General features: G+C 39.5%; 1 protein-coding gene across 5 annotated transcripts in view; it reads left to right on the forward strand.

The window, feature by feature from the left end:
- Nucleotides 1–26573, forward strand: part of mical2b (microtubule associated monooxygenase, calponin and LIM domain containing 2b) — a 129377-nt gene that overhangs the window by 72660 nt on the left and 30144 nt on the right. For 4 of the 5 annotated variants that reach the window (XR_009063168.1, XR_009063169.1, XM_057835975.1 and 1 more), the window contains exons 8-20: nt 560–817; nt 893–1008; nt 2113–2239; nt 3167–3251; nt 12554–12701; nt 15433–15632; nt 20024–20097; nt 20361–20429; nt 20559–20684; nt 23512–23700; nt 23946–24209; nt 24352–24486; nt 24555–24953. Coding sequence is in view for 3 of the 5 variants with exons in the window: in XM_057835975.1 (XP_057691958.1) it covers nt 560–817; nt 893–1008; nt 2113–2239; nt 3167–3251; nt 12554–12701; nt 15433–15632; nt 20024–20097; nt 20361–20429; nt 20559–20684; nt 23512–23700; nt 23946–24209; nt 24352–24486; nt 24555–24953 (2190 nt within the window). In the remaining 2 variants the exon portion in view is untranslated. The remainder of the gene's footprint in view (nt 1–559; nt 818–892; nt 1009–2112; nt 2240–3166; nt 3252–12553; nt 12702–15432; nt 15633–20023; nt 20098–20360; nt 20430–20558; nt 20685–23511; nt 23701–23945; nt 24210–24351; nt 24487–24554; nt 24954–26573) is intronic. The other variant, XM_057835977.1, reaches the window with a different exon arrangement.

Here is a 26573-nt window from a genome sequence, read left to right on the forward strand (position 1 = left end):
TAAATTATTTTATTATGAAAAAAATCAGGGAGCTATTATCAAAGTTTTAATTTAACTTTACAAAATGTGCTGCTGAGCCAGAGAACTCCTGTATTTTTTATGTATTTTCTGTTAAAAAAAAAAATTCAGAGAGAACTATTTATTTAACCGTTTGTACTTTGTAAGAGATGTTTCTGAGTCTTGGAAATCCGGGCACTTCTGGAGCCATTTTTTTCTATTTGTGTGATTCAATAAACATGCTCTAGGTATTTCAGTGAAGTTCAGTGTTTGCATTATTCATATTTTTATGCCAATTTTTACACCACTACTGCAAATGAATATTGGCTCCAAAAATCTGTTATCGGCCCCTCTAAGTACTAATAATTGGTATCTGTATCGGTCCTGAAAAACCCATATCGGTCAATCTCTATCATATAGTGACAACAGCTGCGGCTTATCTATGAACAAATGCCGTTTCGTGTCAAATTTGGGTAGTGGCGGCTCATAGTTCGAAAAGTAGTGTATTTTAATGACTTTAAAGGTTTTACTTAAGCCTTTTGTTTTTTTTTTTGTCATCTAGGACTATCTCGAAACAGAACGTTTACTAAGCAATGAGAATGTAAACCAGGAAGCTTTGCTCTCCTATGCCCGAGAGGCAGCTGACTTTGGTACAAACTACCAGCTACCATCGCTGGACTATGCTATCAACCACTATGGACAGCCAGATGTAGCAATGTTTGACTTTACCAGCATGTATGCCTCAGAGAATGCCGCTTTGATCAGGGAGAAACATGGACATCAGCTACTGGTTGCACTAGTGGGAGATAGTCTGCTTGAGGTATGTATCTTCGGTAAGAATGTGTGTTGCATGATCTTTTCTACAAATTGCTCCAGATGATTATTCTCTCCACAGCCTTTCTGGCCAATGGGTACAGGTTGTGCTCGGGGTTTTCTGGCTGCATTTGACACAGCTTGGATGGTGAAGTCCTTTGCTCAGGGCAAGAACCCTCTTGAGATACTGGCAGAAAGGTTTGTTTGTCATCATTTTTCTTTCACTGAAAAAAAAAATTAAGACGTCTGCAATTGTTCTCGGCAGGACATTGTGTCACACCAATCAATTATTAAGGCTGCGAATCCAAACTAATAGTCTCTCACGCCCACCCACATGGGGTTTATTATATATAGTTGGCGCCATCAAATCTGTGAAGAAAAATGGAATTGCGCATTTGTTAGTGGTTAGCTATTTTTTTATCTTGTTTTATTTTTGTTAAATGTGCAGGCCACTTTTCCCTTCAAGCGTGACCAAGTCTGTAGCGATTCCCATCTGTGTTAGTTTAACTGCTGAATTTAATTGTTTTCCCAACAAAAAATATTAAATGGCACACATATGAAAGTGAAGTAACATTTTGGCAATTGATCGATTTGATGTAGAGTTCGGCGTATGGTCCGAGCACTAACAGGCTGACCCCCCCCCCCCCCCACCACCTCTTCAATCTCTGCAACAATGCTGACAGCATTTCTGTAACAAGTCACATGACATTTTGGAGGGAAAATGACAAGCAGTACTCAATTTGGACTTTCAGGGATGTACGTAGTTTCTAAGGGGTTTACTCACTTTTGTTGCCAGGGGTTTGGATATTCATGGCTATGTTTTTAGTTATTTTGAGGGGAAAATAAATCAACTCTATTATATAAGCTGCACACGGACTACTTTTCATTGTGTCAAAGTGTCATTTTGTCAGTGTTGTCCCATGAAAAGATATAATTGAATATCTGCAAAAATGCGAGGGGTGTACTGCCTTTTGTGATACACTGTATAAAATGCGTCAGTACAGATAATTCAGCCTGTGCTGTAGTTGGTAAGCACAGAAGAACATACCCCAATTAACATATTTTATTGGCTGATGACGGTCGAGTGAAGTGTGTTTTCAATGCTTGTTGCAGGGGTTTATTTTTTTCGGATTTTGAAGCCCCATTGAATGTGCTGTGTTTATTTTCCCTTTTGAATATGTAAGGCTTGTTAACATCTGTTGTGTGTAAAATATACAGTATAATGCATATTTAGTTTAATACCTATGCCTGCAGTGTTGCTGTTAAATTGCTTGCTCATTTATTTGTATTATCATTGCCTAGGGAGAGCATCTACAGACTACTGCCCCAGACAACAACAGAGAACATCAGTAAAAACTTTGATCAGTATACCATTGACCCTGCTACCCGCTATCCCAACCTAAATTCCAGTCGTGTACGCCCCCAACAGGTCAGTCCAACACTCACCTTCTTAAATATTCATCTATAACAGATTATCAAATAAACGAGCACAATAACAATCTTGTAGTTGATTGATGCCTTATTTTAAGTTAAATATGGGGGTGGCTGTGGCACAGTCTGCTGGTAGCGCAAGTAGTTCAGTGACCGAAGGGCTACCGGTGTTCTGCAATTCCTTGCTCAACGGCGAGACGTCCTACACAATGCTCAGTGCGCTTGCGCAAGCATCAGCACATATGCACACATCGGTTAAAAGCGGCGAGTACTCGCTATTTTTGTTTTTATTGAGTTTATTACCTTTCAATGCCTCAAAAATACTTTTTGCATGTATTTCCCTCTCATACATTTTAACCATTGTGTTTTCTTGTGGTAGCTTTCAAGCAGATTGATCTGTTGACCACATTAGTCACGTAGAGTATTTAAACAGTCCTTATTTGATATAACTACATTTAAGTATCTTCTTAAGGCATTTTTTAGTAGGTTCTACCTGTATGCATCTAAATAAAGAAGTTGAAGGCGCACGGTAGTACTTTGGGTGTCAAATTGGCCTCTTGTAAGACGTTTTGCCAATGTAGGACATTTTGGCAGAACACTGGTTCATTACAGGGTACGACAGTCTACTGTTGAAGTTTCTCTTGGGCACGGTACTGAAACCTAAATTTCCCCCAGTGGATTGGCTATGCCTTGAATGGCAGCAGCACCATTAGTGTGTAAATGTGTGCATGAAGTTATAAATGTGAGTCACAGTAAAGCGCTTTGGACATTGTACAACATGTAAATAAAAGATTTGCAAAAGTACATTTACCATTTTCTACATATATGTAAACAATTACTATTTTTTGAGGAGTAAAAGTTAAGACTTTGTAACGTGACATTGTTTTATAATGAGGATCACATTTCTTTACTTTCTGCCTCTAAGGTACGCCACTTATTCAGTGATGGCAAGCAGGACTCATCTCACCTTCAAGGTCCCAAAGTTAGGCATATCAACCCATCCAGAGAAGGTGAGGATCATTCATGTTTTTGTTTTTATCCCCATATGCATTTGTTTGGTATTCGTATTCCTTGCGCATAGAGTATTAGGGCATTTCAGCTTAGAGTTGGAGCGTTCTCTTCCTCGCTACTACGAAATCTGGTCATTTATTGAATTTAATAACTAGTCCACAGTGAATGCCTTTTACACTGCATATAGCGAAGCAAAGTGCACCAATGATGAATCCGTTCATTGTCTAAATGCTGTGCTATGAAAGCTTCAGAACATAATGCCATGTCAAATCACAGTTCACTGCACAAGGAGTGCATAGAACGCGCTCACGAATTTCCTGAAAATGCTTGTTCGAGGCATGTTGGAGGAGTAATTTTGGACAGCTAACAGCAATAGCCAACTGCTGGGGAAAACCCCACCATTACTTCTCTAGTGGGCTGCTTTACAAACACTTGTAATTATGGACAATCTCTCACTTGGGTTTGTTCCTACTTATATGCTTTCCTGTGACAAACATCAAGAAACCAAATGCAGGGTGAGAAAGCCTGAAAACCGTGCATGAGATACTGTTTCATTACTTTGAATTTGGAAAATATTTAACGCGAAAAACACTCAGGTGGCTTGAAGTTTCACTCTGAGATCCCCAATCTGGCCATATTTCAGAATTGTCCTATATGCATGTGTGATACATCATTGGACAGCTTAAATCTCTATTTCCTTGGGGGAGAAAAATTTTGAGTAGGTGGGCATTTTTTGACACCTGATAAGTAGTTCAAATCAGGTAAATTAAAAATATACATTTCTGAGACCTTTACGTTTCTCGCTTAAAAAAAAGGTTTTGAACACCCATACTGGTACATACTAAATAACAAACATTTCAAGGACACATTTTGTAACAAACATTATTTTACCTATTTTTTAAAGATGATTTCCCCACTCATCTTCATTTCGTTGTCGTTGGGTGAACGGACACATCAACTTGTATGAAAAAGAGATTTTACTGCAGAGCCGTGCCATTCTTCTCTGAGATTCTCAACCATGTCCTTGGCATTGCGGAGGTTTTTTCCAGACTTAAACAAAAGGGTTCTTGTTAGGTTAGTGTATCATTTGACGAGTTTGACAACAAAATAATAATAATAAATAATAAAGTTGCAGAACAACACTATCTGGCCTTTGCCAAAAAGGCAAAGACCCAATAATAAACTTTTAGCGTATAACTGTCCTAACCGGTCACCTCCTTAGCTTCATCGACTAAGGATTACATAATCCACCTGGGCTCAGTGGTACAGTATAATGGCAAGCCAAATAATCCTCAGAAACACTAGAGCTGCTCGTTGAAGGTTAAAGAGATTGCGGAAGGAAGCATGGACCAAATTACTGATGTTCACCTGCTGATGTTTGTAGTGTCCTGGTGTTGCAGAAAACATGGAGGGTCATTAAGAGAACTTAATTGCACTTTTCTAATGTCCAAAAGCACTTTGAGTGCTTAGTGTAATACTGCGATTCTTTTATTTTTGAAGGCCTGATTTTAGGATGTTTTATTCCTACAGAGTCCAATGAACGGTCGTTTTTGCCTTTAGCTGTAAATAAAGCTTTGCACACGTTGCCATCAGATTGGACCCTACATGCAAAATACAACAGTGTAACCACCAAATCCTGTATACACTTAAGCCCTTTTCACATTCGCCGAAACACCCGGAAAATGGTGGAATTTAAATATGCAGCCCTGTAATGTGAACACAATTCCCAGGTTGACTGACATTGAGATTAGGCAGACATTTCACGGTTCGCGTCGTAGTATAATGCCGGGGACTTTCCCGGGAAGCAGTGTGCGTGAAAGCAGGCGTTAAATTCCCGGTTCACAGCACGATGGCTAATGACGTAAATATCATGGGGGTCCGATCGTCACTTCCTTTTTCTTCTCAGTAATACAAAAAGCAGTAAACAAAGAACAATTATCAACATAGCAAGCTGGAAATAGCTAAATTAAACTGAAAACATAAAGAAATTAAATTGCTACGGGATCGTAGAGCCGACAAAGAGAGTCCATCGTCCATCAGTGGAAATGTGTGTTTTATTTTGTTGCCGATATTAGGGTCCGCTCCTGTGGAAACAAGGTTGTACTTCAAAGCAGAAAACAACAGAGGGAAGCGTTCAAGGGTTTATTAAATAGAAACAAAAATAGTCGAGATCGCGGAAAATGGGGAATACCACAATAGGTCTGTGACAGTAGGTCGACGGGGATCAATAATACTAACCTAAGCGGTATGCAGAGAGTCGATAAGACACCAAAACAAAGCCAGTGGGATTCTTCCTTCCCCTGGCGGCTTTTGGGCTGGCTCTCGACCGGTTAGAAGCCACTGTATGAAATACCAGCAAAACATAGGGGATTTCAAAACAAGGGTGGCAGAGGTGTCGACTGGCGCCCAGCAAGTCAATATCACAACACTCTTTCTTGGATCGCCTGGGCTTAAATACAATCTTGATGAGCTTAAATTGCCTGCAGTTACGACATCGGGAACGCTCCCTATGGAACGGAACACGATTTGACCAACATTGTGACAGCCGATGCCGACCAAAAATGACGTAATGTCCGGGTTATAAAATCGCGCCAGCAGCCTTCCCAACACTGAGAGCGCCAGTGGGCAACACAGGACAAGTCTGTGAAAGTGTCCAACTGGCGTCATTCTCGGGACATCTCTACATGTCTGAAAGTAATGACACAAGTAAATCCCGCGTCACCTTACACGGGAATTTACCGGGGTTTGTAGGTGAAAAGGGCTATAACGGCAGTAGAAATAACAATAAAAACAATTACAAGAGCTGTGCTGGTCACTGTGCCGTAATTGATAAGTGTCCATATTTTGCCAGCAAATATTCTTATTCCTCCCAGTCGTTCCATTTGCAGATCATTGAATCAAATGTTACTGGACTCTTTTGGTTGTCTTAGAGGACGTTTCAGGAAGGCATGGCTTAGGTGGTAGCGTCGTTATCTCCCAACCCAAAGGGTTTAGGTTCAATTTTCCGCCATTGCCACTATGTTGGTGTCCTTGAGCAAGATACTTCTTGCTGCTCCTCGATGCTGCATCATCTGGAGGTGAATCAGGAGATGGTGTCAAAGAGGCCGTTTATGGGGACGCTCTGAGAATCCGACACATTTCATATTTGCATTTATATGGTTCCGTCTCCATTCGAGCAATGTCGCAATTCCGAGTGAAAACGATATAGTATTCATGCCAGGCCCTTGGGGGCAGTGCAGTTTTATAAGGCGACAGCCAATGATGCGCTTCTTTGATAACAACCTCCTTGGTCCGAAAGACAACATACCTGCTCACTCGAAGCAATGGCTTCCACGCGTTTTTTTTCCATGTGCTTCAAAGGGCACCAAAATGTGAACGTTGAATAATTTTAAATTAAAATAATTATTAAAAACCGTTAATTAAAGCTGACGTTCCGCCGTGTTTGCTGTTTTGAATGTTTAGTTGCAGCATCTGCGCATGCCTAAAGTGACGTGTGAGAGTGCTGTCGTCATCGGAGGAAGAGTGGTACATTCATGTGGTTGCAGAGCAATCCCCGCAATCGAATCGTTCTGCTTTGGAGGCCGGAATCAAAAGCTTGCGTCTTCGCTTTCCGTTTTCACCGTCACCGTGTAAAGGCGTGGCCATACCGCAACACAATCGTAGCGTCTTGGTGTCGCAGTGTCGTCATGTAAACGGCTCCAAAAATTGCACCGACTATTTAGTCAAATAAGCAAAAACGACACACACCTAAGATTTTGGGTCACAATGCAAATTTGAACTTCAGAACTTTGTTTAGAGTTGACACCACTGTGAAACTTTACCGTCTTGAACACAACGACGCACCTTTCCACAGAGAATACATGTGGATTACATTACCACAATTGTAAAGTCGATACCCTTCTGACACAGTATCTGCCGACCTGCTTCACTGTGCTCTGCCAAAGGCAAACTGTTAATTTTACAGTTTTTATTTTATATTTCAATTTATACTAATGAGCTTATTTCTTTTCTAATACCAAGTGACTTGTTTTCAATGTGGCAAAAATCTTCAACATTAATGGATGAAATCTAGAGTGTTTTTGTTTGTTATAGTCACAACAATAGACAATTGGGTGAGGAAAAGCTTTACTACAGTTGGGTTTATAAAGGGTCCTCTACAAACTGTTTTCAAGTTCATGCACGCCCAACTCTAAATCACAACTTGACAGTTAATAATCAAGCACAGCAGTCATTGGGTCTCAAGGGAAATGGATGCATTTAGCATCTCAAACCAAAACTGTTGATGCACAAGGACAAAAAAAATTAAAATCAAGGACGGCTGAGAAAATAACGTTCAGAAACGAAAAAAAGGGTCATTCTTTTTATAAATGCCATCTGGACGTAACAGAGCGGACACTAACAGAGGGGACATTTTGTGCTAAAGTTAGCCCTCAGCCTAGCTTTGCTAGCATAATAGCTAATGTGACTTTGAGTACTTGATGAGAAATCTATGATTTTACAAACAAATCGTTTGAAATGATTCGATTCAGTTAATTTCTTTAATATATGTCTATAACAAAGCGGACATGTCATGATAACCCACACTGAATGTACTTCATAAAACTGCAAAATCAGACTTTAAAAGAGGTAAAAAAATATATATATATAATAATTAATTAATTAACGGGGAATATTCCTAAAGGAACACTAGCACAACTTAACAAAGTGGACAGTGACACTGGAGATGACAGAAAACTTTTTCTTATTAATTAATTTATTTGCATTTAAAGAAAATAGGACGATAAAATCATAACAATTATTTAGATTTTTTTTTTCTTCCTATACTGTACTTTTATTTGATATCTTATTGACTGAATTTGAATGAAACACACTGGGAATACAACAAAATTCCATAGCAATACTTTACCAGAAGTAAATTAAACTTAACAAACAGAACTTAGGAGCATGTACCCTTGCATTTATAATGGACTGCAATTGATAATACAAAAAATAAATTACCGGTAAGTTGCATGAACGTTTGTCCAACCTTAGTACAAGTACAGCTTAATTTATACAGGTGACACAAATGGCACCCTCTAAAAACAATCGCGAATAAAATACATTATCAAATGAAGTCACACTTACAACACGTGAGAAGTGTAAAGGAACGACTAGCGCTAAAACAATTCACATAACTCAACAACAACCACAAAAGCTTAATAATCAGAAGACAATGAATAAATATCTCTTGAAGAACAAGATATGCAATTAAATAAACACACATTCAGAGACTGAAAAAAATTATTCAAGCCAACATAACCGGTAAAGACAGTTTCTATTAATTATTCCATATACAGGAAAAAGGCTGTGATGTAATTCTCAAACCCAACTGGAAGAACAAAACTCTTCTAAAGGTCGTGGGAAAATGAAACGATAACATAAATTGTGCAATGCCAACCTGGGAACATTGGATACCAACAACTCAAAATAATTCTGGAACAGGATGAGTCATCACAAAAAGCAAACGCAATATAGTACTTAGCAGAAAGGAATGTGGAGAAGTTTTATCTACAGAAAGAAGATGATCACCAACTACTGTGTTATAATTATAGAAAGATTCACTCCCCAAACAGTAGGAGTCATTGGATATCTTTATCTGTGGGAAGCCCAGTACAGTAGATGGAACACACCCAACTTTTCTTTTGTAAATGAACAGCACATATTCTAAGTCTAAAGCAGCTGCCAGACAGTATACGGCCATTGTCATACTCATTTAAAAATTTTAAATTTAAATATTCAGTAAAGAGCTGGTAATTTGGGTTTGACTTCTCTCAATTTGTCGGGCAGTGAATGAATGTCATTGAAGATGATCATGTTTCATCTGCACACTGGGGTGTTAGATAGCCATGGACCGAGGACAATAGAGATGCTGTGAAAGCAATTCCTATGGACAATGAGGTCTAACGAGGCTCCACTTGTTACCTGTATTAATGGCACCTGTCTGAACTCATTATTGGTATAAAAGACACCTATCCACAATCTCAGTCAGTCACACTCCAAACTCCACTATGACCAAGACCAAAGAGCTGTCGAAGGACAGCAGAGACAAAATTGTAGACCTGCACCAGGCTGGGAAGACTGAATCTGCAATAGGTAAAATGCTTGGTGTAAATAAATCAACTGTGGGAGCAATTATTAGAAAATGGAAGACATACAAGACCACTGATAATCTCCCTCGATCTGGGGCTCCATGCAAGATCTCACCCCGTGGCGTCAAAATGATAACAAGAATGGTGAGCAAATATCCCAGACCCACACGGGGGGACCTAGTCAATGACCTACAGAGAGCTGGGACCACAGTAACAATGGCTACTATCAGTAACACAATGCGCCGCCAGGGACTCAAATCCTGCACTGCCAGACGTGTCCCCCTGCTGAAGAAAGTACACGTCCAGGCCCGTCTGCGGTTCGCTAGAGCAGGGGTCCCCAACCTTTTTTGCACCACGGACCGGTGTTATTTGGGTCGTTTTTTCACGGACCGGTGTTCTGACAAATTTTGCAACCCATCAAAAATTGCAACGATGCGGTTCTGCGCATGCGCGCAATGTTAAACATAGCCGCAAAAATGCGCAAATGCAGCGATTCCAAAGTAAACACTACAAACTTTCTTGAAAGAAAGGAATATTAACTCACGTTTGATCATGGAAGGACTTAAAGAAAAGGTCTCCTCAGATACATCCTGCTATGTAAGCTGCACACAACAACTGCACACCGCTCGCACCATTAACGACTTCGCCTTGTCGTTAAACATTAATTAAGAAGCCCACTTCACAAAGATACGATGTTGGAAATTGTAGCAAAGTTTTCAATGCTTTTGTAGCGATGTCAGGATATTCCAGAATGACTTTAATTCAGAACCTCGGTAGAGTTCTCAAATGTACGTTTAATAAGGTCGCCGTGATTTGCGATCTCTACAAGTTGATCTTCCTTTTGCACAGACATGCTCGAATCACCCGGTTTATTCACAAACTGGTCACGAATCCACTCCTTCGCAGTTCGTGGGTCTTCGAGGTTGTAGCTCGTCAGGTGCCCTGTTCGCCGTAAAAATATCTCCAAAGACGTCTGTTTTCCAGTCATCTTCGCTCGTGTGGGGGCTAATTTTTTCCAGGAAAACAAATGTGCTGCGCCCGCGGCCTAGCAGCAATATTATTATCAAGGACAAGCGCGCATAGATATATTATATACGCAAACAAGATGTACTACTAGCAGTCCAATCAATGGATTTCTATGACGACATTCTAATCTACGCCGTAGTATTTAGAGTAGACAGGGATATTGGTGTGTTAAGCAGGGGCACAGGGTTAATTCAGCCAGAATGCGGTCGTTATTAAATTATTATTTTTATGCGGCCCGGTAGCAAATGCGTCACGGACCGGTACCGGTCCGCGGCCCGGCAGATGGGGACCCCTGCGCTAGAGAGCATTTGGATGATCTAGAAGAGGACTGGGAGAATGTGTTATGGTCAGATGAAAATAAAATAGAACGTTTTGGTAGAAACACAGGTTCTCGTGTTTGGAGGAGAAAGAATACTGAATTGCATCCTAAGAACACCATACCCACTGTGAAGCATGGGGGTGGAAACATCATGCTTTGGGGCTGTTTTTCTGCAAAGAGACCAGGACGACTGATCTGTGTAAAGGAAAGAATGAATGGGGCCATGTATCGAGAGACTTTGAGTGAAAATCTCCTTCCATCAGCAAGGGTATTTAAGATGAGACGTGGCTGGGTCTTTCAGCATGACAATGATCCCAAACACACAGCCAGGGCAACAAAGGAGTGGCTTCGTAAGAAGCATTTCAAGGACCTGGAGTGACCTAGCCAGTCTCCAGATCGCAGCCCCATAGAAAATCTGTGGAGGGAGTTAAAAGTCCGTGTTGCCCAAGGACAGCCCCAAAACATCACTGCTCTAGAGGAGATCTGCATGCAGGAATGGGCCAAAATACCAGCAACAGTGTGTGAAAAGCTTGTGAAGAGTTGCAGAAAACGTTTGGCCTCCGTTATTGCCAACAAAGGGTACATAACAAAGTATTGAGATGAACTTTTGGTATTGACCAAATAGTTATTTTCCACCATGATTTGCAAATAAATTCTTTAAAAATCAACTAATGTGATTTTCAATTTTTTTTTCCACATTCTGTCTCTCATTGTTGAGGTTTACCCATGTTGACAATTACAGGTCTCTCCAATAATTTCAACTGGGAGAACTTGCACAATTAGTGGTTGACTAAATAATTATTTGCCCCACTGTATAAACACAAATAGTATGTCATTTTTTATTGCAGATATTGATCGCAATAAAAATTTGGACAACATGATTTCCATCTGTGACCATTAAACGGTCATATTATAGGCTACACTATTTGATTATACCTTATAGTGAGCTGATCCATTGTAAATTGTACCATCATAAAAGCTATCAGAGAAGTCACCCAGATTCACAAGACATACTGATTGCAGTGCTCCCTTATCCACTATTTATGAAATGGACCGTCAAACTGATGTAGGTGGTTTTCCAACCTTCTCGAATCCAAAATACTTCCAGACAACCAGCGTAGAGTTCTTTTTTGGCATCGCACTATGAGCGTTGACTAATGCCTGTGGCCTGGCTACCGGTAGCCATTTCACTATTATCCGACTCCATCACGTTCTCTTTTAGCGTTAGTGTACCAGTTGATCACACCGTACTTCTGTTTGTTTGATTTTCTGATAGCCACTTGACTTCGCACCTCCGCAAACTCTCTACTTTCTTAAAGGGAATGAGCATAGCTGAACAACAGCGGGCTGAAAAGACCTAAATTCTTTTTGTTTCATTAAAAAAACGAATTTACCAACAGGGTCAAAATTACGTTGGTCATCGTGAACCATCTTAGTAACGGTAAATTTTCGGTAAACCGCCCGACTCTTAACGGGGAGGGTCAAAATCCATGCATCTTTTTTGGTTCAGAAGAAAGTATATGCAGCATTGGGAGACTGGAAATTTTAAAAAGTACGACCAAGTAATGTTGACGCAGTTTAAGATGCTTCCCTATTTCGTTTTTTTTTTTTGTATTTCAAATCGTTGAAGTAGGATAGGATGGATCAGGTGTACTGTTTCTGACTTGGACTTTAGGCTTCATTTTATTGATCGACCTCAAGTGCATATCTAATCATTTGTTTAAAAGTTTTTTTTTTTAAAGTAGAAAATGTTATTGAATATGTTGACCAGACACATTTGCATCAGATTATAGGATCAATAATTTGAGGATTGCTCCCTCCCATGCAGAGTCTGAAGTGCGTCCTGACCGGCTGCTGACATGGTGTCAGAGACAGACTCATGGCTACAGAAGTGTCAACATCACTAACCTGACATCTTCCTGGAGGAGTGGACTTGCCCTTTGTGCCCTCATACATAGGCAGCGGCCTGAACTCATGTAAGAACACATTCTGGATTCATACAGGTTCATAAGACATTTAGACTTCAGTTCATACTGCACATCAATTCCAATTTCTTTGCCTGTATGCGACACGTATCTAATTTTTCAAAAAAGTTATGTGTAAACAGTCCAAATTTATTTTTCTTAAAAATTGGGCCATGGCTCATTCGTATGTGGATAAAAATCAGATGTACATGACCATAAAGTTCAGCTTTTTGGTGTTAGCACTCAGAAAGTTTAGGCTTGCCTAAGTGTATTTTAAGTGTAATGTTTGTCTGGTGTATTAGAGTGATGTTTTAGGATTTTATTTGCAACTCGACTTGGAAGCCGATTTTCTATGCACCTCCTCATTGTGCACTTTGAAAGAGTTTGCACCAATTTTTATGCACTGAAGCCTGCTGAAACTCCACAACGGTTTCACTTTGCGTCCAAATCAATCTTCATAGCAGTTGTGACTGTAATCTGTTAGTCCGTGGTTTGGTATCAACAGGACCAGTAATATACCTACTTCATTATCTGAGTCAGAAAACAAATGATTGACATTTTTAATTCAAGAGCTCAAAAACTTACCTTTCATGCATAAATTGTATACCACAATTCAACACAAGGTAATTCAAAGTCCTTTACATCACATAAAAATCCAAAACCACTAATCACTAATTATACGATACACAGTGTTGTTAAAAACGGCATTCGTATTGGTGTTATTTTATTTTTTTTCAGTTGTGAGTAATCTAATGTATTTTCTAGGGCTGTCAAACGATTAAAATTTTTAATCGAGTTAATTACAGCTTAAAAATTAATTAATCGTAATTAATCGCAATTCAAACCATCTATAAAATATGCCATATTTTTCTGTAAATTATATATATATTGTGTAAAATAAATTGTTGGAATGGAAAGATAAGGTACAAGATGGATATATACATTCAACATACGGTACATAAGGACTGTAGTGGGCATTTCACTCTACTGTCATTTAAATCTGTCTACGCTGTCCTCACTCCGAAGCGTCTACTTTTTCCAAAGCTAGACAGCTAGTGAACGACGCCTTAATAATTAGACTTCTTCCTTTCTCATCTGATTTATTAATAAAATGGCCTCAAACCATTGTCCTCTTTAGACCGTCGTAAAACTACAAAATAAAAGTACACAAGCATTGCATTAGCAACAACGTTAGCTTAGCACGCTATACAGGTTCACTAAACATGAACAAAAAGCGTCTCATACAAAAAAATATAACATTTCGCTTACTAACATAATATGTACATTCTTTACAACAACCATACTTACGGACAAATCTTGTCCAAGGATCATATAAGCACAACATTATCAGCCCAAGACATCGTGCAGCCATAATGAACTGGCAAGAAAACAATAAACCATGTCGCAAAGCGACCACAAGAGTTCACTGTTGGACAGCACAAAAGCCTTGCTGTAAAACTTACCAAAAGGCAGAATACTTTCTGAGCGGGAGCGTTAATTGCGTCAAATATTTTAACGTGATTAATTTAAAAAATTAATTACCGCGCGTTAACGCGATAATTTTGACAGCCCTAGTATTTTCCCATCTTTGCAACGCCGTTACCATTACTGAGGATTTGAACGGGAGCATTACTAAAATTTGATTTCATGAAGCGCGAGTTTATTTTGTCACACATCAGCTGCTGGGGGGTAAGTGGCGGGTTGATGGAAGGGGGTGGTGACGCCAGTGCAAACTCTATGATCATTGGCGAGATGGCTCATGCCCTGCTTCACTGCACGCTCTGGCAAACGTAACAAGACAGCGATAATAGCGACGGGCCAGGGAATTTCAAAGGTAGTGTTCTCAAACTTGAATAATATTTAATATTGTTACTTTTTGTAATATTTAAGGATAGTGTTATGCTTATTGTGCAGTAGGCCTAACATAGTTTCAGAGATTTGCAGTGGTTAATGATCAGTTTACATTTTTGTTTTCTTAACTGTAATAAAATACTGAAATATAGTTGATCCAAATAAATACCAAATGTTCTAAAATACTGTATATAGAGTTTTTATTCCGTAATAAGTTAATATAAACATCTTTGATATGAAAGGTGTTATTGAATATATCGTGTAATAATGCGTATAAGTAATGCCAGTTACTTTGCTGAGTAACTAATTACTCTTACAATTATGTATCCGAGTTAATAATTCAACTACTTTTTGGGAGAAGTAATGTGTAACTGTAACTAATTACTTTTTTAGAGTAAGACAAGTAACACTGATAAGTAAGAGTCTTATTAAACGATCAGGACTGTTTTTCAAAAACCATTGAAACAGGGACTAAAAATAAAGCTAAAAAAAGTTATTGTAATCAGACAAGTCACACATGTCGAAGGTAACCCTAATATCCTTTAAAATATGTCAAGGTAAACAATAAAGGGAAGTGTAAACTTGTTTGAGGACATTTAGGTGAGTTTTGTTTTTAATTATATGATTTTATAACGCCCCCCCAACACCCCCCCCCCACCCCCCCACCCCACCCCAAAAAAAAAAAAGCTTTTCTACATGACAGATTTTTCAAAAGAATAGCCAAACGTTAACAATTTATGTTTGGGTTTGTAAATGTATCCTGAGCCCAATTGTTTGTACAAGTTGTATTTTCAAATATTTCATAATTCTGGGTTGTATGTAATAAAGCCAGACCTGAATTACTGTAAGTTGTTTATTCAAACATATATTTGTGCTTGTCTTGCTTCATTAGTGACTACGACTCCCTTAATGAGAATGACGTGGCAGCAAACAATCAATTGGCCTTTGATGTGGCCGAGCAACACCTAGGGATTCAGCCCGTGACGACTGGAAAGGAGATGGCTGCCGAAGCAGAACCAGACAAACTGCTCATGGTTTTGTACCTGTCCAGATTTTACGAAGCCTTTAGGAGCTCTTCTGGAAACAAAAAAGGTCAGAGTAAAACGTTGGCATCTTCATATTTTCTCAGTTAATACCAAGTTGCCTCATTTGCGTTTCCAGTGCAAATATTGTCTTGTGTTAATGAAAATGAGCTGGTAATTTACAGGTTAGATCAAATGTCTCAATTACCGGTAATACAGTATTTGGTGCAAATCCATCATTTGCTTTGAGCTGCAGCTGCTATGGTAAAAAAAAACACTGACTAGTCTGAATTCGTCTGAACCCTTCCGGCTATTTTCCCTCAACAAGTACTAGCATGCTGTGTCAGCATTGTTTTTTTGTTATATTTTACATGTATACGTAACGTGATGTTTTGTTAGCCTCAGGTTTGGTTGAGTTTGTTTGAGTGATTTTGAAAGTGGGACTTATTGTCAACTAGAATGAGCTGCCTCAAGTTTCATTATTGTGTATATTTTCAATAGCTCAAAACAAATATCCAACCAGTGTTGTTTTTGTCAACGATGACAGCAACAAAAATATTTCGTCAAATAACCTTTTTTTTTTTCATGACGATGACGTGACGATGATGACCTAAAAACGTTTCTTGAGAGACTAAAACATAACGAGACGAATGTCAGTTATCATCTGACGAGACAAGAATGAGACAGAAATTTGTCATAGTTTCCGTCATAAGTTCACAATGTGTGACATTTTCTTATTAGGCTCGAGCGTTTACGTCACAGCAGCACGGGATCGTGCGAGATTTGCGACAACGCAGCCATTGCAGAAGCACGTCTGCATCACGGGACATTTAAACTTAACGGCAAATATAATTGAACTACGAGTGCCAAAGATGGAAAAATGTAGGGAAAACTTGCCAGTTCGATACAGAGACAAACTTGTTACCATGGCGAAGGACAGATATGTGAGCAATTTTAAGGATGTGAACAATGTTGACCCTCACGAGCAAGCCGAACACAAATGGAATAAAGATGTCGACAAGCTTCCACCACTACACGAAATGGACATCATGCTGTATTTAGTGTTTGGTGTATGTTACTACACTCATCAGCAATTCTGAAACTACAAATCGCTACAAAGCTACGAACAGTTTTGCTGCAGATGGGTGCGGGATCTTCACATTATGACCAAAGCAAACGGCAACACCATCTTTCTAGCAAAGGTAGGCAATGTGTGTTTACATTAGTCTGTGACCACGGATGTACAAATTTTTTGTTGCATAAAATGTAGCCTGTGTACAAATTCTTTGCCACTCTCTCACGTCAAAATATTACAGCTTTTTTATTTAGCAACGACAGGAATTATGTCTTATGAAGACAATGCACATGTATGCATGCTAGTTGTTTAGCTGTAGCTATAGCTAACAACAGGCCGACTTAGGGCGTAAAGTTACTGAAATTTGCGTAAACAAACGAAATTAACTTACCGGAGTGAAGTGCATAGAGCAAACTCAGTGTGTAACTGGAGAATCAAACGTTATGCCCTTCCTTCTGATCGACGCCACCGATGCCATTCTTCGACGTCTGGTAAGTTCAGATATGACCTTTCCCTCGCCTTTTCTCCATGTAGGGATCCGGAAGAAATGGTGTTCCGTCGAGCTGTACATTCTCCTTTCTATTCGATCGGTTGTTGCAATTCTTTACCGCACAATAATTTCCAACCATTTTTAAAGCGCGACCTGTGTTGAAATGCCTCACTGTTTATGTTTCTCGCTTCCACAATGGCGATAGCGGCGGAAACCTCGCGAGTGCCACGTCATACGCTCGAGCCTAATTGTATGTGTAGTTAGCACACATCATAGCAGTTTTTGGTCATATCACTCGTGTGACATGCTGCGCGCCTCCCCTCCACACACACACACATACGTACTCACCGGCGTCCTCTTCAGGCTCCAGACTTCATCATGTGTTAGGATGCTGCTTAGTAATTTTTGTTTTCTTATCTTGGCTAGTTATGCCATGTTGCTTAAGCCTTTAAAGGTCTGTGCTGAGTAGGGATGGGAATTGATAAGATTCTTACGATTCCGATTCCATTATCGGTATTGCTTACCGATTCGATTCTTTATTGATTCTCTTATCGATTCTAATTTGGACTGATGGACTGTATGAGGTTCTGGGTTCAATATGTTTTATGGCTCATTCGCCTCAGGGTGTCTGTTAGAACAAAAGGAGCGGAGAGTGAAGTTGGTCTTTGGCCTTTTGACTTTAATCCAACTTGGCAACAGACACAATTATATACAGGCAATGGCACTTGATATGAGAATCACTCAACAAGCAGGTGAGAGTATGCGTGGAAAGATGTTGATGTAATTGTATGTGTGTGAAAGAAGACTGGAATGCGTGGGTATATGTGTGCCTCTGAAAGGAAAGAAAATTAGTGCTGATGCAATAAACAATGCAAATTGACTGTAAAGCAGTCAATAACACACATACAAGACTCGCAAAGAGTAATGAACACAAAGGTGGGTGGGGCGCGAGTGCACGCGCACAACCCGGAAGTATGCTGCATGCACGTGCGGTCATCTTGGCCATAAAATTGGCGAAAACTAAGCACTGTACACTCATATGGATGTACAACATCATCTTAAGATGCTAAACTAACACATTCCCTCATAACACAAATGTGCAACGCGAATATACAGGACTGTCTCAAAAAATTAGAATATTGTGTATTCTAATTTCCTGAGACAGTCCAGTAATGTAAACAACGCTCTCCTCGACGCAGCGAGGACGAGCGGGAACAACCAGCCAACGTAACAGTAAAAACACGAAACAGTCACGCTGATAACAGCTCTTACTTATCATAAGAACTTTATGACCTGAATGGGAAATACTTACTTTCGTTCATCGCCACACTTTGCTCGAAATGCGCACCTTACGCCTATTCTCGGTCCCAGAATACGCAGCGCTTGTAACATAGGACAATAACAGGAGGTAACTGACTGGTTGCTATGGGAACGAACGCATACCCAAGAAACCGTTCTAACAGGAGTATTAAAATTGCTTATAAAATTGTTTAGGATTATTTTAAGAAGCATATGTGTTATATCTTTCTTATAGAGTATTCGATGAGGAATACGATAGACCCATTAATAGACTTTTTGGGAAAAATCACCATTTCTTTAGTAGTCTCATGAATAATGAGCTGGCCTGTGAAAATGACAGCATAGTCACTTGGCAACGACACTTCAGATTAGACTTGGTGGGTAGTTCCTCTTTGAGTAATCATGTAGTCTCGCTTGCTAATTTGAATGTGTGTAATATGCGTAAGTAACGTGACGTAAATTGTACTGTTTGGAATCGATTAGAGAATTGTTAGATAAACTGCCAAACGAGTCCATGGAATTGAAACATGGAATTCTCTATAGGAACCGGTTCTTGATCCCCATCCCTAGTGCTGAGTGATCATCACACACTAAATGTAGCTTGTAGTGTTGGCATAGCGTTCACGTTAGCATTACTATTTAGTGTTCTGTCGTCCTAAACTCTTGGAAAAATTGTATTACTGAAAAATAATGGCATATCACCTAACCTGTGACCTTACAATGACTGACCTTTGAACAATAAAATGACATACTTTTTAAAAAGAAACGTACACAATACATTCTACTTTTGACAAAACTAAGGAACATGTGGATTTCCTGCTTAAAAACACTTATAAACAATAACTTAAAACTTAAATACAATAAGTGACCTTAACTAACCTCACTGTTCTTGAAATTAGCATTAGTGTAGCCGCCATGTAGTCAGCTTCAAAACAAGACCCTGACCTTAAATTTGGAGTTCACAATAAAGTTTCTGTGACGATAGCTTCAAGGCTTGCCACATGAGGGCATGCAGTGGTGGAATCACTATAGGTGACGCGATTTTGTGGTAAGGGGGCGGGTTTTCGTAAGTGCCTTACGAAGATGTTGATATCCTTGTAGGCTCTCCAATTATGTGCTGGTCAGTCAATGTTCATTCGAAATTGTTGGAAATCTTTTACTTATTCATGGACGAAGACTTGAAGTTTACAGACGAAAACATTTTTGAGTAATTGTCGACTAAACGAGATAAAGACAGAAGAAATTTTGAAATGACTATGACTAAAAGTATGTTCATCCAAACGACTACGACGAAAACTAAAAAGCCTGCCAAAAACAATACTGATTCAAACACAAATTAGGTTGCTTAAAAATTAGTGGGGACAGTTTGAGCATCCTGAAAAGTTGGTAGTGTTATGTCCCTACGGTTCCTATGCAAACCTATGCCCTTGTGTGGCTCAACTGCCAACTGCTGTTTAATATCTCCGTTAATAACTTGTTCCTGCAGAATTTGGAAATGAGAAAAGAGCGTTTGCATGCACGTTTCACGCTTTTCATAAGTGTTTTTTTTTTTTTTACTTTTTAAATCACATAAACTTACTGCGCCTATCCATTACAGGAGAAAGAGACGAGAATAGTGAAAAACAACCAGCAAAAAGCAACCTTTGCCTGCCCAGGAAAAGGATACCCAAGGTTGTGTAATGTACTCTTCTTCCTGAACGCTTTTTATTGAAGGAATTTATCCATTTATCACTTCACACCACATCTGCTATTTGCCTTTTTTATTTATCACAGCACCAAGATTGCCTTTTTGGCACTGAAGGTTTGATTAAATTAAATTATGTTCCATCTTTTAATCGATGGATGTCTGCAGACTGAACATTTCTACGAAAGTGCAAAGCAGTAACTTTTAAGTTTTTCTTTTTGTTATAAAGCAGATGTGCTTGCTCTCACAGGATGACAAAAAAACTGATGAAGATTCAGTCAATAAGAGACGACGAAAGGGTAATGGCTACCTCAGAGAGGTAGGTTGCTTATTTCACTACATTTAAAGAGTGAAATAGAAGTTATTTTCATTTCTACCATTTCATTAAATTTATAAATGTTTCCACATGATCTTCCTCCGATTCCTTGGGTACTGCAATGGTTGACAGTTATCCTGTCACAGTGCGCCCTCAGCAGGTGAGGATGGGAAACTGCAGGAGAACCGGGTTCGATCCATGGCAACGCAGCTGCTGGCCAAATTTGAGGAGAACGCTGCAGAAACAACCCATGGCAAGGTCGGTTATGAACAAGTATTAAACTTTAAGCAACTTTTTAAACCTTGAGTGCATGGAATTGCCTTTTTTTTCCTGCATTCATTGCTAAAAAATAATGGGGCAGCAGAGAATAATGGTACAGAAAAATATTAATTGTATGATTGTATCACCAGTAGAGTGTAATTCTGTGGTACATTGACATTGGGTGATATGACTTATGACAGTTGTGTAACTCTGGGTATGTCTGGATAGAAAAGGCAAGGCCACCAGAAGGAATATAATGTGGAAAGGATAACTGTCTTTCTTATGCATTTCAAGGGGAAAACATGATTTGAGATATTAGTGTTTTGAGTAAGAAGCACGGTTGCTGAGAAAAATGAAACTTGTGATTCATGGCAGCAGTGAAACTTTGTTTTTGTTTATAATCTTGAAAGGTTGAATTTAGCTGCACAATCGAAATAAGTATAACTACACTACACTGACAATTCATTCATACATTATGTAGCACTACTGCATAAAGAGTTACCATATTCATTACATTCAGGTTAAAATAATAGACGAAGTAAAATACGTGTTAAATATTATACCAGTCAAGACGAATAGAACACATTTTTTTTGTAATATACTTGAGCCAATGCAACCAATAAATTTTCTAAATTGTAAAATTAGGATTACCAATTTTCACTGATTGAAACCCTTTCATGGTCAAGGGGAAAGAAATAGGAAAAAAAACATCTGGAGAAACTTAAAGGAAACCTTGAAAAGGGATCACAGATGGGTGAAATCCCTGTTTCAAGATGGCCATTCTGCAATGGATGCAAACCATCCAGTGTCATCTAAATGAGTGTTTCCCAACCTTTCTAAGGCAAGGCAGGTATTTCACATGGAAAATAAAAAATATTACAAGCGTCAATACACAAATTGATTTGATTAGGTACCGTCTTCCATTTAGAACAGAATTTAAATCTGGCCACACAAATGCTGTTTATTCTGTTGTAGAAATGGCAATAGGTGGACAGGGGTACACAATAAGGCAAATTAGTCCACCGGCCCCATTATCATCACCACTGGCCCGGGTCAATGCGTCATTTATTGATCCCAATAATTCACAAAAAGAACAATCTGCTTGAATAACATGAATAATTTTTTTTTAAGTAGATGTAATGAAAAGTGCAGGAAAACACTGCAAAAACCTGAATCTGGTACAAATAATCCTTTTCCAATTCCATAACCTGTTTACATAAATAAACCCAAATCGACTCCACCAACCATTTACAGTAATTTTTCGACTATAAGGTGCACCTGACCATAAGCCGGTACCCACAAAATTTGACACAAAAATGGCATTTGTTCATGAATAAGCTGCTCTGGATAAAAAGCTGCAGCTGTCATCACGCTATTGTGGGATGTTAATGTCAAAAGATATTAACCTTATTAAGTTTTGAACCAATTGGCTGCAGAGGTTCATTGCTTGAGGAAGCTTCATTTTGCCATCACTGCTCCCTTGGGGGAGACAGTCAACCTCCGCTGCCACCTGCTGTCCACACTGACAACAGGTCAGTCAACATCATGCTTCCTAGCATGCATTGCAGTGCTACAGATGTAAATAATCATCAAAATTCATGTTTTTCTCCAGTTACTGTTCCAGTTTCATTAATTGCCAGTTATGGTATTTGGTAACACTTTATTTGACAGTGGTGCAATAAGATTGTCATAAGACCATTATAATTATGGCATGACACTGCCGTGAGCATTAATGAAGGCTAATGACGGATGTCATTTTGTGTGATCCGGCAAATGATCTCTTTTGAATGCCATAGGTTTCATACTCGTTAACTTTTCTCAAACTTGTCTGCCAGCAGTCTCGCAACTGTGGCTGAAACTATCTCTCCGTTTTCATATTGGATTTTGCTTCCCCTCAAGTCCTCCGGTGACTTTCTCTTTCTTGAGTGGTCTTTTTTTTTCACGGTGCTTGGCCAGGTGCTGGGGGTTTTAGAAGCATGTTGTCTTGTAATATAATGTTAGGTGGGTACTGAGATACTGTCAATCAATCAGCAACGGCTGGCTGCATAGACTGTAAGGTTGTCTTTGATCGGGATAGCAAAACGTCCTCAAAACACGGAACCACTGGGAATTAATGTGAAATAAGATTTTTTTAATCGACTCATTATTTTTATTGGCCCCACCTGGCCAGTGGTTGGAGCATTCTGGTGGCCCTGACGGTTTTAAAGGTACATCCGGGCCACCGAGCCATTTATATTGTTGACCCCTCGGTGGGATTTGCAACCTCTGGCATGAAGTGATGGACAATTGAATTGATCTTCGCTACACTGATCCGATACATTGCGAACATAGCTAGATTAACTACAGAATATGTAGTTATACATAGTAAATAGTAAATATTTCATGTAGGGTCTTACGTTGAGGGATGCCCAGGACTTGGACTAGAACTTTATTTAATTCAACCTACTGTTTTTGACTGTGTACCATATTGCCTCTGCAAAGCCCTTTGACACAACCTTGTTGTGATATAGGGCTATACAAATAAAATTGAATTGAAATATATTTAGGGCCAATTAACTTGAATAGGATGATTTCCCGCAGGACATATGATGATCTCTCGTCAGTCTCATGGTACTATAATGTTCCACAGCACAATGGTTGGGAATCAGTGAACATTAAAACAGGACTTTTAAACATGCTGACTACATATTTTGAAACGCAAGGGTCACTTATAAGAACTCCTACATCCATGCACAAAGCACATGGTTTGATAATGTGATATTTCTCTCCAACCCTTTTATTTCCCTTTTTTCACTTCTGTTTTTCCCATTCCTCCTTTAATCAGCCTGCGGTTGACCTAGCGAGCATATCCTTTTCTTCACCTTTGTCACCTTCCTCCACCTCACCCCTTTCAAATGAGGAGGAGGTGGAGGACAGTGAAAATCCTCGCTTTGCAAAGCCCAAGGATGCCCACCATCCTGCTTCTCCTCATCCTACTTCTCCATCCCTGCGCAACCCAAAACCCAAATGGCAGGTATACTCCCGAAAGCAAAATTTTCTCTGTGATGTGTGATAATAGAGATGTTCAGCACCCTTGTGAAGTTAAGCATTATGGGGAATGAATGAATCTACTGTATGTCCGCAAGTTGCATTGTATCTCTTGCTGTTATGCCGGATTCATTTACGGTTGATTTGTTTTCAGGTTTCAATTCTTATTACAAATGTAGTTATGACTCAATTTCCTCTGGCTTCCTTGAATCTTTGCTTTCATCTCCTCAGCCTTCCATCTACCTTCGTTTACTGGAAAATCCTGCTTCTGTGGCTCCACAAAGCAGTTTCCTCGTTTCTCCTAACTCCTCTCACTCTATAAGCACCAGTCGCTCTCCTTCACCCACACACTCCAAAAGCACATTGCGCTCAGCAAGTCCTATACTCCTCAACTCAGAATGCAGCTCTTCTATTCCTAAAGTCAGCCATTGTTCTGCCTCTGCTCTGTTGGATGTTGAACTTTCCTCACAAAAGTCAACAGCGGAAATGCAGCAGGTAAACATGTGTGTTGGTATTTGATTAAAGCACCTAGCTGCACCTAATATTTAAGTTCAGTTCATTTATTCAATACATTACATATATTACATATATTTCTATATTCTGTTTCATTTCTGCCTTTTGTTTTTCCAACCTTCAGATTAAAGCAGAAAATGCTTCTACTAGAAAATTTGGCCAAAAGACTATAAAGGAAAGAGCTGTCCTCCTTTCATCCTTGTTAACTGGCTCCAGCAATCCTACTCCTGTTCATTTTCCCTCTCTTCCTGAAGCACAGGTTCTGTTCGTCATGTAATTTCCAGTTGTCCTACTTTGCTTCACCTTTAACCTCCGACTCTTCTCCAGGTTGAATTATCTACCTCTATCCCTCCTCTTCCTCAATCTAAAAGCACCAAAATATACCCAGTGGTCCACCCTGTCCCTGACCCCACTGCCCAGGCTGGTTTCTCCTCAAGTTCTCTTCCGTGCAAGCAAGCGAAAGACTACCCCATTCTTTCAAAACAAAATCAGCTGGATTACTTGTCTAGTAATAGGAACATCCCCAATGAAACAGCAGTTTCTAACGAAAGCAGGAAAGCCATATCTCCGCTCCCTGAAATCAGTTTCTCTTCGGGTCCAGTTTTTGCAGCGTTGAAGGAATTTAAAGGAAATGAACACAGTCTTCAGCGCAGTGTTGAAACCCAACAAATCCACAAAACCGCCCATGAGATGTCAGAGAGCCACAAATGTGACAGTAACGTAAAGGTAACAGATGTGAAGCCTAAAAGCCTAGCATAGTAGAAAAAACATGCATGGCACAGACCAGTGTTGTTTTCGTCAACAATGACGATAACATTTCGCCGACGAACAATTTTTTTCATGATGATGACGTGATGATGAGATAAAAATGTGACTTGGAAGACAAGAACATAACGAGACGAATGCCAGTTTTCTTCTGACGAGACGACAACGAGACGAAGATGCGACATAGATTCTGTCATATGTTCACAATGCATGACGTTCATATTGTGTATGGAGTCAGCTTGTATTGCAGCAGTGTCTGGGTCGTGTCACTTACAGTATGTGAGATGTGCTGCGCCGCTCCCTCACTGGAGTTTTGTATCTCAGGCTAAGCTGCGCTCCTTCTTGCTTGCATACACTGTAAGATTTGTTTTCTTATCTTGGCAAGAGAGAAATATGCGATGCTGTTGTAGCCTATAAAGCTCTGTGCTTAATGCAGTACTTCTCAAATAGTGGGGCGCAGTGTGATGCCAGGGTAGTGCATGTGACCTCGAGGAACATACTTTTTTTTGCCGTACTAGAATCAATTGTACTTGCACATCCACTCAGTGGCTGGCAGTGGCGCTCTCTCTTTTCAGAGTGTGCGGCGTGCGCAGTATTTTTGAACCAAGCAAGAGCACACAGCAAAACGATATGGAGATCTGTGCGCCGTTTTCCGGCCGTGCTCACGGCGCCTCACGCAGCGACCCACTGTCTTTTCTGGTTCTCATGTGTCCACCCGAGAAGTGCCATTTTCGGCTTGGGATCGTCACGCCGACCGCCGAGAATGCACAGTTTCAGGCCATTTGGCTTTGACTTTTAATACAGTGGGAGACGAGGAAAGAGCACTCTGTTTAATGTGTCTAAAAATGATTGTAGCGGACAGCGAGAAGCCAAATCAAGATGTCACTTAAAGACATTAGACCCCAATCTCATGGATAAGGCGCTTGATTAATTTTCAGCGAAAACGTGCCGAATATTGCCAACAATCGTTTCGCTTTGTCAGTGTTACATCAGTAAATCAGTGAGTACTGTTAGCATGCTCTGTGCGAAATAACCAGTGTTGCTAGTAACCGCATGAGAGTAAAACGGTGTTATTTTTTTCAGTAGTTATTTTTTGGGATAAAAAAAAAACAAAAAAACGGTAACACCAGTTACTTTGCCAAGTAACTAATTACTCTTACATTCAGGTAACTGAGTTACTAGCTCGTTTACTTTTTGGGAGAAGTAATTTGTAACTGTAATTAATTATTTTTCAAGTAAGATTAATAGCACTGGAAATAACCCCACACCATTGCAAACATTGCAAAGGAGGTGCTACTGCGAGCAGCAAAAATAAAAACTGTCCCTCTGTCCAATGACACTGTCGTTTTTCTTCTATTCAGTTTTGTTTTTTCGGTCAAATTTTTTGCCATATTGTCCTCGTGAGTTAATGTTACTAATCAATTTGAATTTATTATTATGTATTCATTTTATTACATTTTATTTTTCAGTATCAAATGGTCAAAAATGTACCTTGAGTATTTTTACAGTTTGGATGTGACTTTTGTTTTATTAACTAAAGCAAATTGATGCGCTTTAAGTCTTTTCTGTTACAAACAAAAC

Source organism: Corythoichthys intestinalis, chromosome 5 (genome assembly GCF_030265065.1).
Source record: "Corythoichthys intestinalis isolate RoL2023-P3 chromosome 5, ASM3026506v1, whole genome shotgun sequence".
NCBI lineage: Eukaryota > Metazoa > Chordata > Actinopteri > Syngnathiformes > Syngnathidae > Corythoichthys > Corythoichthys intestinalis.